Raw genomic sequence first — 18,694 nt, forward strand, 5'->3', positions numbered from 1 at the left:
TATCATAAAAGTGTCCTTTCACGCATGGCAAAGATAGTGAAACGCCTAGTTTGTTTAGTAGGTATGACCAAGTGTCCCTTTTTCGCTAGGAGAGGGATAAATAGCACTTTAGGTGTCAAAAAGCAATTGTTAATAAACTTAGATGATGAACTAGCTCTGCAGAATGCGTACGTAAATGCATGCTGTTCCTTTAAAAATATAAAAATCACTATATGTATGCCTTTCAGATTTGAGGAGTTCTCCAGGATCCATCATCAGAACTGGATTCTAATAAAAATGAGACCAATCTGTATGCATATACATTCAATCAAAAAAAATGTCTAAATCGGTCCAGTAACGGCGGAGATATCGTGGAACAAATATAAAAAAAACAAACAAGTTGAGAACCACCTTCCTTGAGATTTAAGGGCGGCGGTTAAAAAGTATGCTTATTCAAGAAAGCGCAATTTACATTTCATTATTTGTTAGGAAACACCCAGTATACTTATTAAACTTATTATCAAATTGCCCAACAACACGTAGCAGTACCATAATGTCCGGGCAATGTGATAAAAATGGCGTTCATGCAAACTAGTTAAACTTTTTATCAAATTGCCCAACAATCACGTAGCAGTATCATAATGCCCGGTCAATGTGATAAAAAATGGCGTTCAGAAAAACCTGTTAAACTTATTAACAAATTGCCCAACGATTACGTAGCAGTATCATAATGCCCGGGCAATGTGATAAAAAATGGCGTTCATGCAAACTTGTTAAATTTATTATCAATTTGCCCAACGGTCACGTAGCATTATCATAATGACCGGGCAATGTGATAAAAAATGGCGTCTAGACAATGATTAATCACTTTGCCCAATACAGCTAGGCATTATTCATAATGCCCGGGCATTATACATAATGCCCTTATTAATCACTTGGTCCATAACATGTATATCAATCACGCCAACAAAGTACAAAAATAAAAAATGGAAAAAAAATGTTTTATTAGGGGGGGTCCCCTACATGTAAAGTGGGGGCTGATATTTTTTTCCATTCCAACCCCAACGTGTGATATATTGTTGGATAGATATTTAAAAATGAATAAGGGTTTACTAAGATCGTTTTTTGATAATATTAATATTTTCGGAAATAATCGCTCCTAAAGGAAAAAAAAGTGCGTCCCCCCCCTCTAACTTTTGAACCATATATTTAAAAATATGAAAAAAATCACAAAAGTAGAACTTTATAAAGACTTTCTAGGAAAATTGTTTTAGGTTCAGTAGTTTTTGAGAAAAATACGGAAAACTACGGAACCCTACACTGAGCGTGGCCCGACACGCTCTTGGCCGGTTTTTTTTAATACTACGTCGGTGGCAAACAAGCATACGGACCGCCTGATGGAAAGCGGTCACCGTAACCTATGGACGCCTGCAACTCAAGGAGTGTCACATACGCGTTGCCAACCCAATTAGTAAGTTGTCCACTGGTTCTACATATATGGCACGCATGTTCAGTGGATACACGTGGAACTCAAATTAATAGTGTAAAAATGGAAAAAATGGATCAGTTACAATTGCCCCCAGTCGGGATTTGCCCCGCTGTACCTTATCTGTAGATTATTTTTCAACAGAAATAATAACATTTTACCGTTTTCTGCACACTTTCGAATGGCGAAAAATAGTGCGTTCGAATTTCAAACATCGGTCCCTTGTTTCAGTTTGAATTTTGTTTTACGTACATACAGAAACAAACACAAACATAAATTAGGGTAATTATTAAATTTAGGGTAAGCATTATTTAGAATTATAGCAACTTAAGAACGGTACATAGCTTTGTAAAAAATGAGCGCTGTCTCGCCAACAAACTGCATGAGCAGTTTGGCGAGAAACTTTAAAAATGTAAAATGTATGTTACCTTTAAATAAATAAATTAAAAAAAAAAAACGTTTGTAACATTTGTATTCCCAAAAGAAGCAATAAAGGGGTTAAAATAATAAAATTGAGAGTTGTTTTTACGCCACAAATAACAGTACCAGTGGCGGCTGGTGAAAATTTCTGCTAGGCAACACTGAGCAAAAAGAAACCTGCCTTAACCTTAGGTACTCTACTAGTAATCAATTTTAGGCAAGCCGGTGGGAATCGGCTTGTATGGACCAGCCGCTGCTGGTAGGTACAACGATACAAGGGTGGAAAAAAGGAAACTCCAAACGAGTGTCGATGAATTAAAATCGACAAGTTACGAATTCTCTCTTCGCACGTATATTGTACAGTCAATCATTTTGAATCCTAGGCCACTGTAGAACCTTTTCACAGTCAACGTTAGAAGTGCCTTCTATGGCCAATAATACACGGTGTCAATGAGACAGGGTTGTAGTGGCCTAAATTGGTTGGGCCCTCTGAAGTTTCGACATAGGAACGTAAAGTACCACTTTTCTCACTAATGCGATAAAGTAGCACCATACTGTATAACGTCGTATTTTATATGTCTTTTTTTATTTTCCTTAGTAACTAGCTATTGCTAGCTTTAGCTTTATGTTCGAAAATTGCGGAATGGTCCATACAAACTTCTACTCTCCATTTAAGGGAAGTGGGGGGTTAGAGAGAGACAAAAAGTAGCATACATATGTCACTTTCCATCCCTTCAACTATCTCGTTAAAAATTCACGTAAATTCATCGATCCGTTTCTGGGGTATTCCACGAGAATGTCGCCTACGACATGTAATTCTTCTAATAATTCTGAAGACGCTAAGAAAGAGAAGTTGTGTCTGACAACTTTTCATGACTTGGTTAACCAGTTGGCAGTATTTTCTCGAGCTTTACGGATTTGGTTGATATAGCTGCCATACAAGGCAAAAGCATGTCGTAAACGACTCTCGTGGAATCCTCCTTCTCCGTGAAAGTCGTAGACAAACAACAGACACACACTCTTTCCCATTTACAATATTAGTATGGATAAGATTAAAACCATGTCACAGTTTCGTTTTCTTTCAACCCCTTATTTGCCAAGAGTAGCACTGAAACCTGAGTAGTTTCATGTGCTCTGCCTACCCCTTCATGGGACACAGGCGTGATTGTATGTATGTATGTATGTATGTATGTATGTAGATTAAAACCACTGAGGCACTGTAGCTTTAGTAGTTTCATGTGGTCTGCCTACCCCTTTAAGGGATACAGGCGTGATTGTATGTATGTAAGATTAAAACCATAACTTCAGATTAGGGATGTTACGAATATTTGCATTCGCATTCGCATATGCGAAAGATTCGTATTCTTTTAAACATTTGCATTGACATTCGCATTCGCTTCAAACGATGCGAATGTTTTGCGAATGCGAATATGTGCAAGTCGCAGCTTGTTCCTCGCCCGCGCCGGCCGCTCCAATTGCAACTTGTCGACTGTCGACTCGCGCATGCGCAGATAGCTCAAATTCGTACGGCGTAAAGTTTGTACTCGGAATTTTGACCAATATGATTGCTTGGTTTTTATTTTGGTTTTTTATGAAATTCAGCGATATTCGCATTCGCATTCGCACATTCGCATTCTGAATATTCGCATTCGCATTCGCATTCGCGAATGTGACACATGCGAAATTCGTGACATCCCTACTTCAGATCAGAATCAGCCCAGTGTCAACACGGCTGCAGTTTGCACATACGGCCTGCAAGCTGGTAATAAACATAGAATGCATGCGGCTGATTCTACATTACATTTTAACTGGTGTTAGTTGTATGTACACATACTTAGTTTTATTTTAATTCATTGAATGGAGATAATATTGTCTTCGATTACGATAGTTACTCATGAAATAAAACTATGGAAACGGATTAAATAGCGTATAATGACAAACATACATACAAACACGCCTGTATCCTATAAAGGGGTAGGCAGAGCACATGAGCACATTCTATTAAAGAATTTCTCTCCGATTCTGAATTGTAGAATATCATTAAGATTAGGTTTAGTCTCAGGTCTTATTTGTTTAATATTTGCTGCATGCTCAATCGCCACAAAAAAAATATTTGTATGCCTACAGGCAAAGCAAAGCGACACTGACACAACTCCATGTAAGATCTATATGTACCTATGTTTACAAATAAAATATTTATGATTTATGAAACTACTAAAGCTTCAGTGCCACTCTTGGGGTTGAAAGAAAACGAAACTGTGACATTGCAGTGACAGGTTGCCAGCCTCTCGCCTACGCCACAATTTAACCCATATCCCATAGTCGCCTTGTACGACACCCACGGGAAGAAAGGGGGTAGTGAAATTTTTAACCCGTCACCACACAGGCGTATAATGAATTTACAATTAATCCCGACGTTAAGAACACTTTACAGCATTCGTGGTCAACGGGTGACTGAGGAAATATTACAATGTGCAAAAGCTACCCACATACAAGAAATATTATTGGAATATGGAGATGTTTTTAGGTAAATATTTTTTTTTACGTTTTTATAATTTGTTTGTTTTTTACGTTTTTATAATTTCAACTAATCAAAGCCGGCCTAGCCGAAATTTATACAATCGCTGACGCTAGACGCCGATCGAAATGCAGTCTGTCTCTGTCGCGCCAATACGGAAGAGCGATAGAGATAGCTAGCTACGATAACGATATTATCGTAAACGTTTGTACAAGTGGCGTAGCGTTTGTGCTTAATTAGTATTTTGAAACAGTCAAAATCGATTGTCATAATTTCTTCTTTCTTTGTTTAACTGGCTGTCCTCCCTCATCGCACTGGATTCTTGTCCAACTCGTTCAGCTGTCAGGCAATTCGTCTATGGAATGCCCTCCCTCTGCCTATCAGGCAAGCTCAGAGTAAACTCTCTTTTAAAAGCAAGTTGCGTAAGCACTTATTTGCAAACATTCGAAATTAAAGTCTACTTGATGTCTCGTACTAGGTACATTTATTTATTTATGTATGTGTATTTTATTTATATATTTGTATTATACTAATATGGGTACGTATCACAATGTCTAAAGTTAAAAAACTTAACGTTAAATGGCCTACGTTCAAAATACCTAAAATCAAAATACATAATGGTATTTTGACCGAAATTCAAAATACCTAAAGTTTAAAAAGGTGCATATTATAATGTCTAAAATAAAAAAACTAACGTTAAATGACCTACGTTCAAAATACCTAAACTTAAAAAACTAACGTTAAATGACCTACGTTCAAAATACCTAAAATCGAAATACCTAATGATTAAATCCGAAAAGCAAAAATGTCTAATAAATGGGGCTTAAATAACCGGTTTACCCTTGAATCGTCGACTGACAATTAATCGAATATTATTTCAAAGACAACGTGAACTGTCGAATGATCATGATCATATCGTAGAATGATCGATACAAGTCAAATTAAACCGAGGACTTTTATTTCGTAGATAACTTATTTCGAGTATACTTTATATCGTGGTATTTTGTATTGTGTTTTTTCATTTCATTTTGTTTTACATTAAATAAAATTTATTACGCATAATATTATTTCAATTTTGTATACCTATTTCAATTGTTAATTTTTCTAAAATTGTACAATTTGTAAATTATTTGTTTTTATGTTTGGTCACAACTAACCTAACCTTCTTCTAACCTAACCTAAACCTATTTTAAAGGTCGTACGTTGATGTGTAGGGTCGCAGTTCTAATCTAACCTAAACCTACTCTGTAAGCCGTTCTTTTCTGTGTGATCGCAGTTCTAACCTAACCTAAACCTACTCTGTAAACTGATTGTTTTTGTGTGTGGTCACAGTTCTAACCTAACTTAAACCTACTCTGTAAACTGTTTGTTTTTGTGTGTGCTCACAGTTCTAATTAACCTAACCTAAACCTACTTTAAAAGCCGTTCGTTGTTGTGTAAGGTCGGAGTTCTAACCTAACCTAAACCTACTCTAATATAGAATTGAAACCAATCTGGGTACTTCTATTTGGTATACCTTTAATTGGCCGAAACGATTTTCGCATAACAGACTTCGCATAATCGATTTTCGACGAATGTTAATTTGGCAGAAAACTTATTTGGTATATTAAACTTACTTATATAGTATAAAATAATACTAATATTACTTTGTCCGAAAATAAGTTAGCATAATACTTTTTACGCCGATTGCTTTTTATGAATAAAATTGATTTTCATAATTGTATTTGGCATATTTCTTAAAATCAGAATAACCACTAATAAGTACTAAATGCAGTCAGGAGAGTCTGTTAGGTTAGGTTAGAACAGCGACCTCAAAAAATACAATATTTTGTTAAGAATGCACGAATGTCGGTTAGATTAGAACTGCAACATCAATATAGTGTCCTTGTGTTCACGACTTTTCGCATACGCAAAACCAGCCACGTAAACTTTGTAACCACCTTTTTGAGTTTTAAGTACATTAATAAGGTGCATTAGGGTAATTCTGAAAGTCGTCTAATTACGAAAGTCGCATAAAAATCGCCATTATTTCCATCATATCAAGATTCCTCTTTCGGAATTACCAGAGAGTTTCTGTCATTCGGAATTACCCGAATGCACCTTACTTTGTTTAGATATTTTTACGTATGAATGAATATCTCATCATTGTGCAATCTATAATGGCTGACAGAAAATAATTAAACTTTGTTCAATATATACCCTCTTTTACGCTCGCGGAACCTACCCTACTACTTCGGTATTTTGACCGGTTAATCATTTTAGGTATTTCGACCATAGGGTATTTCAAATGTTGGTGTATAAAATTTAGGTGACATAGTTTTTGGTATTTCAAACATTAGGTATTTAGTCCAATAGGTATTTTAAATTTCGGTAATTCGTGCGTAGGTGTAACTTGCTTAGGTATTTAAAATCATTAGGTATTTTGATTTTAGGTATTTTGAACGTAGGTCATTTAACGTTAGGTTTTTTAATTTTAGACATTGTGATACGTACCCACTAATATATATGTAGGTTTATTTATTGTATTTGTGTATGTTTATTTTATAATAGTAGGTATCGACTTGTATTTAATCATTACAATCTCATACTGGCTCTATAATATTGTGCACCAAACTAACTATCTCTGTTTTGCCCAATGGTTGACTGGTAGAGAATGCATTAAGGCGTTATTAAGTCCGCCATTTGTACTTTTTATTGATAATTTGTGCAATAAAGTTTAAATAAATAAATAAATAAATAATTCCTTATATGGTGATGGTATTCCTTCTATTAAAAGTTTTCCAAACGACCCCGTTAAATATTAGCGTATACGTAAAAAACTACAAACATATTTTAACTTTTTACCAACCCTTTGTAGCGTACTATTTTTCATTACCGAAATGAACGCTGATTAATTTCGGTGAAGAAAATAACATTTTACAAGCGGCATTGTTTTATGTTTTAATTTTGTTCGATAATATTGTTAACAAAATAGTTTAGCTGTTTCGTTAAAGAATAAAAATAATCGTATTTTACCACGGATATAAAGATTACGAAACTAGGTACAAAACTACCAATCGATATTATTTTATATCCATACCAGCACACCGTAGCATGGTCGCGCGATAGACGATAAAATATCAGGCCGTCCCTATCGCACTATTAGTAAGTGCGAGAGGGACGGCCAGATGTTTTATCATTTATCGCGCGACCAATTGCCTGCCAGGTCGAGGCACAAGTTTAATAGTTTTTGTTCGGATCATATTGTTTTGTACGCTTATTCCAAGTTACGTGTTTGCAACAGTTCAATGTAGATCGCGGAAATCCCGGTAAAGGCATTTATTTGTGTGATGAGCACAGATATTTGTTCTTTTGTCATGGATGTTTTCTATGTATATAAGTATTTGTATATTATATATATATATCGTTGTCTGAGTAACCGCAACACAAGCCTTCTTGAGCTTACCGTGGGACTCTGCAGTCAATCTGTGTAAGAATGTCCTATAATATTTATTTATTTATTCTATTTATTTATTTTAGATAGAAACAAAACGAATATGGAAGTAGAAAAAATATTTTCTTGTATTAAATATTATTTTAATATTGTTTGTTTAATAGTAGATTGTGTTGTGTCACCTCGCCGTTCATTGCGTGGTCAACAAGGAAAAATAGACGCTCAGTAACAATGTTACTTATTAAGCCACAAATGGTCACAGAATTGCCAGTGTATTTGTCACTGTGGTGAAATTGTCTACAGGATTTGAAAGAATCTGGTTTTCAACATGTTTTTGTAAGAACGCCCAATGGTAAGTCTTGGGTAGCAATACTTGCAATACTCATAAAGATTGCTACAACATACCCTGTTCCGAACTGTTAACTCTCAAGTTTTCCGGCTGCAGGATATTGGTATTTTCTCCTGCATGGATCTGTACGTAAACTAAACGAGAAACTACTTTCAGTTTAGAAATTTTAAATCGTTCTAAAGAATGGAAGTCAGCAGCCGATTTAGATTACACAAATTGAACAAACACTAACTAAGAGTTTTGAATGATTCACGGTTACATTCATTAGACTTACCTTCCATTAGACCTTTTTGATTTTTGTCGAGCTCCCGATATTTCGACGCAGTTGCGTGCATCATGATCACGGAAAACTCAAACTGCGTCGAAATATCGGGAGCTCGACAAAAATGAAAAAGGTAATCCCGTTCTATATCCTGGTTAATATAAGTCTAACAAACTCTCTAACTACTGTATTTTATTTTCTACATATAATACATATGAACTCACGCCTGTATTCCCAAAAGGGGTAGGCACATGGGACTGCTCAAGTATCAAGGCCACTCTTAGTAATTTAGGGGCAAAGAAAAGGATACCTATCGTGATAAGGCAGTGGCAGGTTGTTAGTCCATCGCCCACATCGCAATTGAACCTACAGGCAACTTCTACGACACTTACGGGAGGAAAATACTCACTTACTTGGCTGGCGCAATAACCCAAAATGTGTTTTCGCCTCCAACACTAGAGCATTTTGCTCGATCTTATACGGGATCACGCCAGCTTTCGCCGACGCTGAGCTCACGAAGGTCTGCCTCCACTCTATCCGATCAACGATATTTTGGGTGACCAGCAGGACGGTTTCCATTCGGTCTTCTTCCATTTTCTCAAGGTGACCTAGCTAACGGAGACCATGTGCTTTGGTTTCACCTATTATATTTGGCTCGGCTACTAGTTTTTCAATTTCGGCATTTTTGCGAATCCCTCAACTGTCATCGTCTCTTTTAACGGGTCCCAGCATCTTCCTTACTACCCTACGTTCTGTGACTAAAAGGAAAATGGGTGGTGAAATTCTTCAATTATCACACGGGCATACTTGTTGCTGTAGTCCTAAGGCACCCCAGAGGTGCAAAGGGCCTTCACAAGCTCGAGCCACGACTTCCTATCTTCAGCGACCCTCGTGGCCTCGCTCCAGCTCAAACCAGCCGCTCGTAGCTCATTTTCGAAGGACCGCTTCCATGAGTGATTCCAGTCGAAAGCAATACTCGCGTTATTTCTTTCACCTCTCCGAAGAGTGTGTCCAATTCATCTACATTTTCGTGTCGCGATTTCCTCGTCAATGCTTTGCTGGCATATACTCCACAGGTCTTGATTTCGGATAGTGTTTGGCCATAAAACACGAAGAATCTACCTTAGGGACTTGTTGACGAATACTTGGAGCTTTTTAGTTAGATCCTTTGTTACTCTCCACGTTTGCAGCGTTATAGTTAAATGCTTACTCAAATGTTTTAAATTTATTGATGCGAAGTTTAAATGGGTTCCGCTTTCCACTTTCCTAATGATGAAGCAGTGTAATATTTTTCATGCTACAGGTAACCGAAGCTTCTCTACCGTCTAACTACTCGTAAATGCAGTGTAGCTTGCAACTTCTTGGATAAACTTTTATGTGAGAACTCCGATATGTACGGGCAATGTAGGTAACGAACAGGTACATAATGTGCTCAAGAAAATTGCACTGCGCAAAGATTGCGTTTCCATGTTTTATCATGTATTAAATGGGATTATAAACGAGTCATATTTTCACTGTATATGTCTTTGGTGTCTCTATCGACATAATTATGTTAGAGAAAGACACCAATAGTTGCGGGCCACATATTGCAGTGAAAATATGGCCCGTCCAGATGCTCCTTATTATGGTCGCAAGTTTTTCATTTTAAAAATGCGTAACACTAATAGTCGGACACTATTCCGAGCGGGAGATTCCGTCTTCGTTCGTCTCAAATTGCTACCTAGCAATTATTTGACTATTGAGAATGACTTGACTTTTGACAACTCTAATGAATAATAGTCGAAAGGGATAGTGCCATGCATTAGAAAGAGACGAAACAATTCGAGCCCGAACCGCTGTCAAAATTTGAATTTGTAGGAAGTGTCCCATCTGTTAGTACATTTAGGTAGTTACATCTATTTATTTTGTATTAAAATTCAAAACTTTTTACATTACCTACCTTTTTAGAATCTGTCTTATAAGTGCCTTATTTCAATTCTAAGTTTTATTCTGACCTTGACCTTGACTCTATGACCTTGTTGATCTTCACTAAAGCTGTTTAAAATCGCTAAATTGAAGTTTTATTAAGTCAAGTTTTTAGCCTTCCTAATCTTCTTATCTTTCACTTAATGTTCGGCATCTATCATAATTTACATAATATCTGACTCTTAAGTATACCGTCTTGACTTTCATGTCACACCGTCGTAGGTTGCTACCCGAGACATACCCGATCAATTCCCGTTAAGTTTGTACATTTGGATCACGTCTCCGATTTTGATAAAAATTGGTAGGCTGATAGAGTCCATGATGCTGAGCAAGATCCACTAGGTTTCCCAAAATGTCTTATGTAATTTTAGAACAAAACGGGACTTAATCGCATAAACACTTACATTTATATTAGGCCCGACGTTTCGAACATCACATTATGTTCGTGGTCACGGGTAGACTGGCGAGGAATTGCATCAACATCTTCTAGCCGCGCGAGTTTCTCGAACTACCCGCACTTGTTCTTGATTATTCACTTTTGCGCTAGGGTTGTCACTTTGCCTACACACAACACTCACGACATCAGCCGGTGTGTCCCTCGGTGTTTTTTCACGCTTACATTTGCTAATCACTGGATTCCACGAAGAAGAAATTCCCTGTCCCTCATTTTGGTTGAAATTTCGATGCTTCCTAATTTCAATCGCTTCACGTACTTTTCTGCTGTAGAACAGACGTTCCGTTGATAGAATTTTGGGACTATGGAGCTCGATCCAGTGGTTTGGTCCCGACTGTAGCAGATGTTCAGCTACCGCAGACTTATTCATTTGGCGGTTTATGAGTGCAAATCGTGTTAGTCTAAATCAATATATGTCTTATGTAGTTTGTATGAAACCTTTCTTTTTTGTTACCAGATTTCTATACATTTTCGGTAACAAAAAAGGAAAGTTTCATACAATCAACCTAGGACATTTTGGGAAACCTAGTGGATCTTGCTCAGCCTACCAATTTTTATCCAAATCGGAGACGTGATCCAAATGTACAAACTTAACGGGAATTGTTGCCCCTTATTCATAAACGTACTCTAAAGTTATCAACCCGATAAAGTTCGTTTGTCCCTCTCTATCACACCAATACGTCGGAAAGGGACAAACGAACTTCGACTTGATAACTTCAGTTTAGTTAAAAGTGGGACAGAGACTGAAATCTGAAAATATTAACTAGGTAAGTATTCAATTGAGTAACCTTGAGTATCTAGTCGCTCAATTGAGTAGCTAGGTATTATTTTAGCGGCGGGGCTTCCATAGCATAATTGGTGAAAAGCAATTGACGTATTCTAAAGGTTCCTGGTTCAAGTCTTGTCGGAAGTATAAATTGTTTCATTTTTCCTTTTATAAAAAATGTTTCTATATTAATCCCAGTGAACTTTAAATGTCAATAAAGTTGAACTATTGAATAAAGAAAACTGCTGTAAACCAGCGGGCGGCGAAATAACTGATATTAAATTGAAATGTCATGAATTTGCGTCGAACGTTTTTCAATGGCAGAGCCGTGTCAATTGAAATTTTATCTGGCAGGCATTATATTACTTGAGCATATACCATGAGCTTCTGTTACTCTAAAAATCGTTAAAGGTCGTAAGTAGGCAGAGCACACTAAACTGCTCAAGTTTCAGGTCAGAAATCAACGGATTGAAAGAGAGAAATTGTGATAGTGGCAGGTTGCTAGCCCATCTCCCACAATTGAACCTATATCCCACAGTCGACTTCTATGACACCTACGGAAGGAAAGGGGGTGGTGAAATTCTGAACCCGTGACCACTTAGGGAAGCTTATTTTAACATAACATAATATGGATTAATTTATAAATTGAAATAGATATCATGAGAAACACGAAAGAAAAAACGGCAAGGCCCACTGGTGGCCGAGCCGGGAATTGAACCCGGGTCTTTAGCTTATGCGGCTAACGTCTTTACCACTAGACCACACGCCCGCCCCTATCTACCGCCCGCGTCTAGTGGTAAAGACGTTAGCCGCGTACGCTGAAGACCCGGGTTCGATTCCCGGCTCGGCCACCAGTGGGCCTTGCCGTTTTTTTTTCTTTCGTGTATGATATCTATTTCAATTTATATATAGTAGTGTGACTACTTGAAAAAAGAACGAATCAAAAAATATTCAATAAAATAACTTGATTTGTTCCCTAGTTGTATGGATTAAATTGTTAGCAAAATTGTTTATCCTCAGCGCTCGTTGCATCCGAAATTCTAAACACCATCATCACTAATCTTACTCGACGTTGGCAAGACATTAACTTGACAAATTCTCTCGGATGCAGCGGAGCGGAGCGGAGCTTCACGCCGCAATATCGCGACTAACCTATATGCGGCAACCTAGTCACGAAACACAATTGCTTATGTTTTATAAGCGTATCTTAGCTGGGCCATTTTTTTCAAAGTTATCCACCCCACTTTTTTTTAGATTTGGAATTTTTTATGTGTTTTCCACTCAGAATTGCGAGCTAATCCTAATAGGAGAAAAAAAGTGTCCCAAGGTTTTTTCCCATTCCGTTACCACTTTTCATACATTTTGTATGGCGGTAACGGAATAGAAGGTTCGAAAAAATGTATGGAAATCTTGGGACATTTTTTTTCTCCTATCAGGATCGAAAGAGCTCTCGATTCTGAGTAAACTTGCGTAAAAAATACCCATGTTACAAAAAAAGTGGGGTTATGGGGGTATTTTCAATAAATTTTTAAGTTATGGATCGTCGATGATTCCGCCAACGTCAAGGTGTAAGAAAGCAAGCGTTTTATGAAGACAATTGGCCGCTGAGCCCTACATTTTTCAAATTTTCCGCCTTTTTAGTGCCAAGATTTTGTTGGCCATCTACATATAGACTTTCCCAGCATTTTCCCTATCGCTTTTTTGTAGTGGCGCGACAGAGTGCGTTTCGATTTCCACGTCGGCCAGGCCGTCAGACCACGAAACATTGAGGTAGATTATATTTTCAAAATACGCAATATAGTATCCGTTTTTGTAACTATGACAGTCTCCTTAGTAACTTGGCAGTTGTGTCTGGGAATTTACCTGCAATTTGGGTATCTCCGTTACTTTAAGAAAAGAGCGTACACCCATCTTAAAGGCCGGCAACGCACCTCCAACACCTCTGGTGTTTCGGGTGTCCATGGGCGGCGGTGATCGCTTACCATCAGGCGAACTGTCTGCTCGTTTGCCTCCTATCCCATAAAAAAAACTTTTCTTACCACAGAAAACATAATAATACTCTGACGTACAGAGGGCTACCACAGTGACATTGGCACTTGACACTCTCAATTTTGTGCCTATTTATCGGTTGCTAATGATAAGTAACATTGTTAGTTACTCGGCGTTAATATTTCCTTGTTGAACAGGGAATGAACTTCAAAGTCTCACTGTCGGGCGACAATTGTCTTTATTGTGAAATAGGCCACAGAAAGCGCTCAAAGACCTATCCTTTCAATTTTGATATTAACGAGTAAGCCATCCTTTGATATTTAAGTAATTTGAATATTACGTTAACTTCACTTAATTTGAAACCAGATTCCTGCGTCCAAACCCCTAGACGACCGAAGAATGTTTATGCCTTAGCCAATTTTCCAGCCTGTGCGAAATACCACATACACTCGGTTAATCCTACTTGATACTTTGCATAATTCACAATACATGTTGTTGTTTCAATAAGTGTTAACAAACAATATAGCAAATAAAATGTTGATGTACCTAGCCAAAGACAACATAACTCGGTATACTTAAATCAAATAGTGTCAGAAATGGCAATCCTTGATGGGTGCGTGTCGATCGATATAACTTTTTTTGATATATTTTTAGTCGTTATAACGGTCATTTGAATAATATAACAACAAATAATATACTAACAAATTGTATAATTTTTATTTAATATAATGATCATTTTTTCGAATAACATTTATTATAACATACTTTGAGTATAATGCTTATTTCCGATAATAAAGAAATTGTATAACACAAATTCTTTCTAAAGCACACAATCGGTGTTGAAAAAATCATTGCTCTATCTTCAAAAACCAGGGAGGAAATAGTCGAGAGCGTTTGTATGGAGAATTGACCCCTACCGTATCGTCTTAAACATATGTACTAAGTACTATCAGAAAAGTAGGTTAGGTTAGGTTAGAACTGTGATCCCTTCAAAAAAATAAAATTAATTCATGAAATGTTTTATATTGTTTGCTAGTTATATTATACTAGTCGTATATCAATAGATAGTTATACCATATATTGATTTAAACTAACACGATCTTCACTCATATTATTAAATTAAAACGGGACTTAATCTTAATAATTAGACATGTCTACCCGTGACCACGGACGTAATGTCATGTCCGAAACGTCCGTAAGTATTACGCGATTAAGTCCCATTTTAATTTAATAATATAGTTATACCATATAACGATTATTATAAACAAGTGTTATTCGAATTATTGATTATACAAAATAAAAGTAGATATTTTGTTGTTATACCAAATGTTCATTATGTCAAGCGAGTGATTATATCCTTTAAATATATACCAAATGTTGTTATATCAAATTTTACTATACCAAAAAAACATAATATATACCATTCATTACACACCCATCGTTGATGCCCGACGCCGATCGAAACACAGTATCAGCTATGGTACAATCAGTATAATCACCCCTTTAAATGTTACCGGTTATAAAAATTACACACTAGGTATGTTTCAAGTTTATTAATTTTAGGTATCTATCATTTACATACAATGTATTGTAATAGTATTTTAAAATTTTGTGTCGTTAGAATAAAATCTATTGGAATTATAATGATAATAATATTAGGTATATTTACATTATTGGAGATACATTGTCATAAAATATTTCTTTTCTCATAATACCATGTCAACTACAGCAATACCCTTTGTTTGATATTTTCGGGATTTTAATAATTTCAAGAGTTAGGAGCATTTTTATCGGATTTCGTTTGTCATAACTTGAATTTTAAATTTAAATAAAATAAAAAAAATCCATTCAATGAGAGTAATATATCCAGTGTGGAAAATGCAAACTACGTTTACATGGCGAAGCGACTCTCCAATCGAGGAAAAATGGTTAAATGAAAATAAATGATGTTTTGAAATGCGAAAATAATTATGGCAGATAGCTAAAGTGAATTGAGTAATTACAGTAAGTGCTTGGGACTATTTAATAATTAATTTGGAAGTGACAGTTATTTATATTATGTAACAGGAAAATTGTACGAATTGTAACGTTACTTTGTTCGTTTATTTAAGTTTAAATACCCATACCAAACTTGATCTTTAGCGATGGTCGGAACTATAATACCGTATAATAACTTTTATAAAAAAATGTTAAACAAATCACGAGAGATGGCGCTGTACCGAGAGGGTCAATTTCTATATCACACCACATCACACTAACGGTAGGTTTATTCGGAATGCATGTGAAGGTTTGGTTTTAGAAATAATATATTGTCTTTATATGTGACTGCACAGTGATTGTATTATTCAAATGGTCAATCTTTACCTCCTTATTAATTCCTTTAAAAAGTTTAATTCAACTGTGTTTGAAAGAGCAAACCCGTTGCAAGTCTAAAAAGTAGGTAATAAAATGTAAACCGAACTGTATAAATATTGCAGAATTAATAAGTATTTAAATTGTAACTCAAAGAGAGCTGATTGTACAAAAGAACTAATAATTATGTCCTTTGCGAAACAGCTAACAAAGCGTATTTTCAGTTACTATTTCTTTGTTCTCTCTGTAAAGTTGATTGCAGTTATATCTTCACATTCATACGAACAAAAATATCTGAGCACGACTGTAATAATTATGAGCGTAACTTTAGTTCGTGATGGTAGTATCACACCTCGGACACTGGCGATCAAATATATTGAAAGAGGCGCATTCCTAGCACACAGTCTTAGCTCATGTAGGTGAACGCGTACTATGCGTAGATCGTAAAATAATTACCTTATACTAAATACATTTACATAATATTTACATTAAATAATTTATATTCAAAGTACCTACACATGCAATGTCAGGAAAAATCAAAGTTATACATTCATCATCTAAAAATTCATTAACGTTATAACACGTTATAGTCTACTACACGAATCTTGTAAATATTTTGTATGTGTATATTTTTTATTATTGAAACGCTTGACATAAGGATATTAAAAACTAAACTGTGCGTTATTGTGTCATACACAAAGCAATCTAAACGGAAGTCCACAGCTAGGGGACTATCACGGCATTCGCGGCTGAATAGACCACAGGTCACTGCGCAGAGTGTACATAGGACAAAGAAAGAATATAAATTAAGGCATATGTATTTATAACCGGTTGCCTACTGAACTCAAAATAATTACCGATTGCTCTTTATTTAATAAAGAATTAAAAAAGTTCTTATTGAGAAGTTGTTTGTACACCGTAGACGAAATTTTTTATAATGTATAGTATCTAGATTTAGAGTTTTAAGACACTGATTTAAACTTTCACGATTATTACACATCATTATTTTTAAAATCGGGACTTAATCGCGTATAACTACATATGTAAACTCATCTACTCTAAATGTGAATATAAGAACTGAGACGCCGTAATGCAATAACTCTTATTTATTGATAAGAATCTTAGTTAAAACGTATACATGTTAATTCATTGAAATATATTGCAAAAATAAAAATCTAGACTTCTGTCTTCATAATGTAAGCTTCAGTTGACAGCAATTCAAAAATGTGACAGCTATATCGATTCTCTATGGTCAATCTTCTTGCTGGCCATGACATTCTCCCGCCTGAAGAACAGCAGAATCCTTTCTTCCAACATCTGGTAGTGGGCACAGCTTCGAAATCGATCTAGTTAACACTCCAGTTGCTGTGCGGACGTTGTAGACTCGCGTAACATTATCTTTTCCAGGATGTTTCAGTAACACTCTACCTAGTAGCCATTTACTAGGAGGTAATCTATAGTCTTTGATTAACACTAAATCTCCGACGTTGAACTCTTGTTGTCTAATTTTCCACTTAGGTCTCTCTTGTAATCTTGTAAGAAATTCTGTTTGCCATTTTCGCCAAAATATCTGTAACATTCTTTGCATATTTTGCCATCTCGATAGGGAATTTGCTTTATGTTGAGTCAAATCTCTCTCTGGTATTGTGACTAATGGTTCTCCGACAAGAAAGTGTGCTGGTGTCAACGGCTCTAGGTCATCAGGATGATCGCTCAGCGGTGATAAGGGTCTCGAGTTAAGACAAGCTTCGATCTGGTTCAGAAGCGTTGATAATTCTTCGAAGGTAGGTGTAGTATCTCCGAGGGTTCTCTTTAGATGGAATTTCGAACTCTTCACCCCCGCTTCCCATAATCCCCGTGATTTGGTGATCCAGGAGGGATGAACTTCCACTTGGTACCTTCAGTGTCTAGTAAGGCTGCTAGTTCAACTGGGATCGTTGATTTGCCAAGTCTCCAAGTCTCTAGTATTTCTTTGCTCGATGCAATGAAATTAGTACCGTGGTCGCTCCACATCTCTTTGACGAATCCTCTTCGTGATGTAAATCTTCGAAATGCAGCCATGAACGCTTCCATTGTCATGTTACTCACACATTCTATGTGTATAGCTTTAGTTACCATGCAGATGAAAATACATATGTATGCTTTGAACGTTTTCGTTCCTCGTCCAGGGCTCATGCGCACGTTGACTGGACCTGCGAAATCTACACCTGTAGTAAGAAATGCTCTTGATGGCTTAACTCTTATTTCAGGTAAATCGCCCATCAGTTGAGTTACAGTTTTCGCTTTTTGTTTAGCGCAAGGAAAGCAGTTTCTAACATACTTCTTGATAGTATTTCCTGCGTCAATCAGCCAGTATCTTCCTCTCAAGTATATTGTCATAAGTTGCGGGCCTCCATGCAATGTCTTCTTGTGTGCGTCATCGAGTAAAAGTGGTAGCAGTACATTGTTCTTAGACAGAATGACAGGATGTTTGCTCAGGAACTCTAAATCTGCATGTTTCAATCTTCCTCCAACTCTGAGTACTTCTTTTTCATCAAGAAAGGGTGTAAGTGACAGTATTCGACTTCTTTTCTTAAGTGGTTGACGATTTCTCAAAGCTTCGATTTCTTCTGGAAACTCAAGTTGCTGTGAAAGCTTGATACATGTAGTAAGTGCTTTTTCTCGCTCATCATGAGTTACATACTGAGGTAAGTTTTCTTTTACATCTTTGTTTTTGAACAT

General features: G+C 36.4%; 1 protein-coding gene and 1 non-coding gene across 2 annotated transcripts; both read right to left on the minus strand.

Annotated features, from left to right (window-relative positions):
• Positions 1-12,329: 12,329 nt before the first annotated feature.
• On the minus strand, positions 12,330-12,401 carry Trnam-cau. Its single transcript has one exon. It is a non-coding gene; the product is annotated as a tRNA-Met (tRNA).
• Positions 12,402-17,806: 5,405 nt separating this feature from the next.
• Positions 17,807-18,694, minus strand: LOC125232048. The gene has a single exon (XM_048137661.1). It carries the CDS (start codon positions 18,692-18,694, stop codon positions 17,807-17,809), a length of 888 nt encoding a protein of 295 aa, XP_047993618.1.

This window comes from Leguminivora glycinivorella, chromosome 12 (genome assembly GCF_023078275.1).
Source record: "Leguminivora glycinivorella isolate SPB_JAAS2020 chromosome 12, LegGlyc_1.1, whole genome shotgun sequence".
NCBI classification, from domain to species: Eukaryota; Metazoa; Arthropoda; class Insecta; order Lepidoptera; family Tortricidae; genus Leguminivora; species Leguminivora glycinivorella.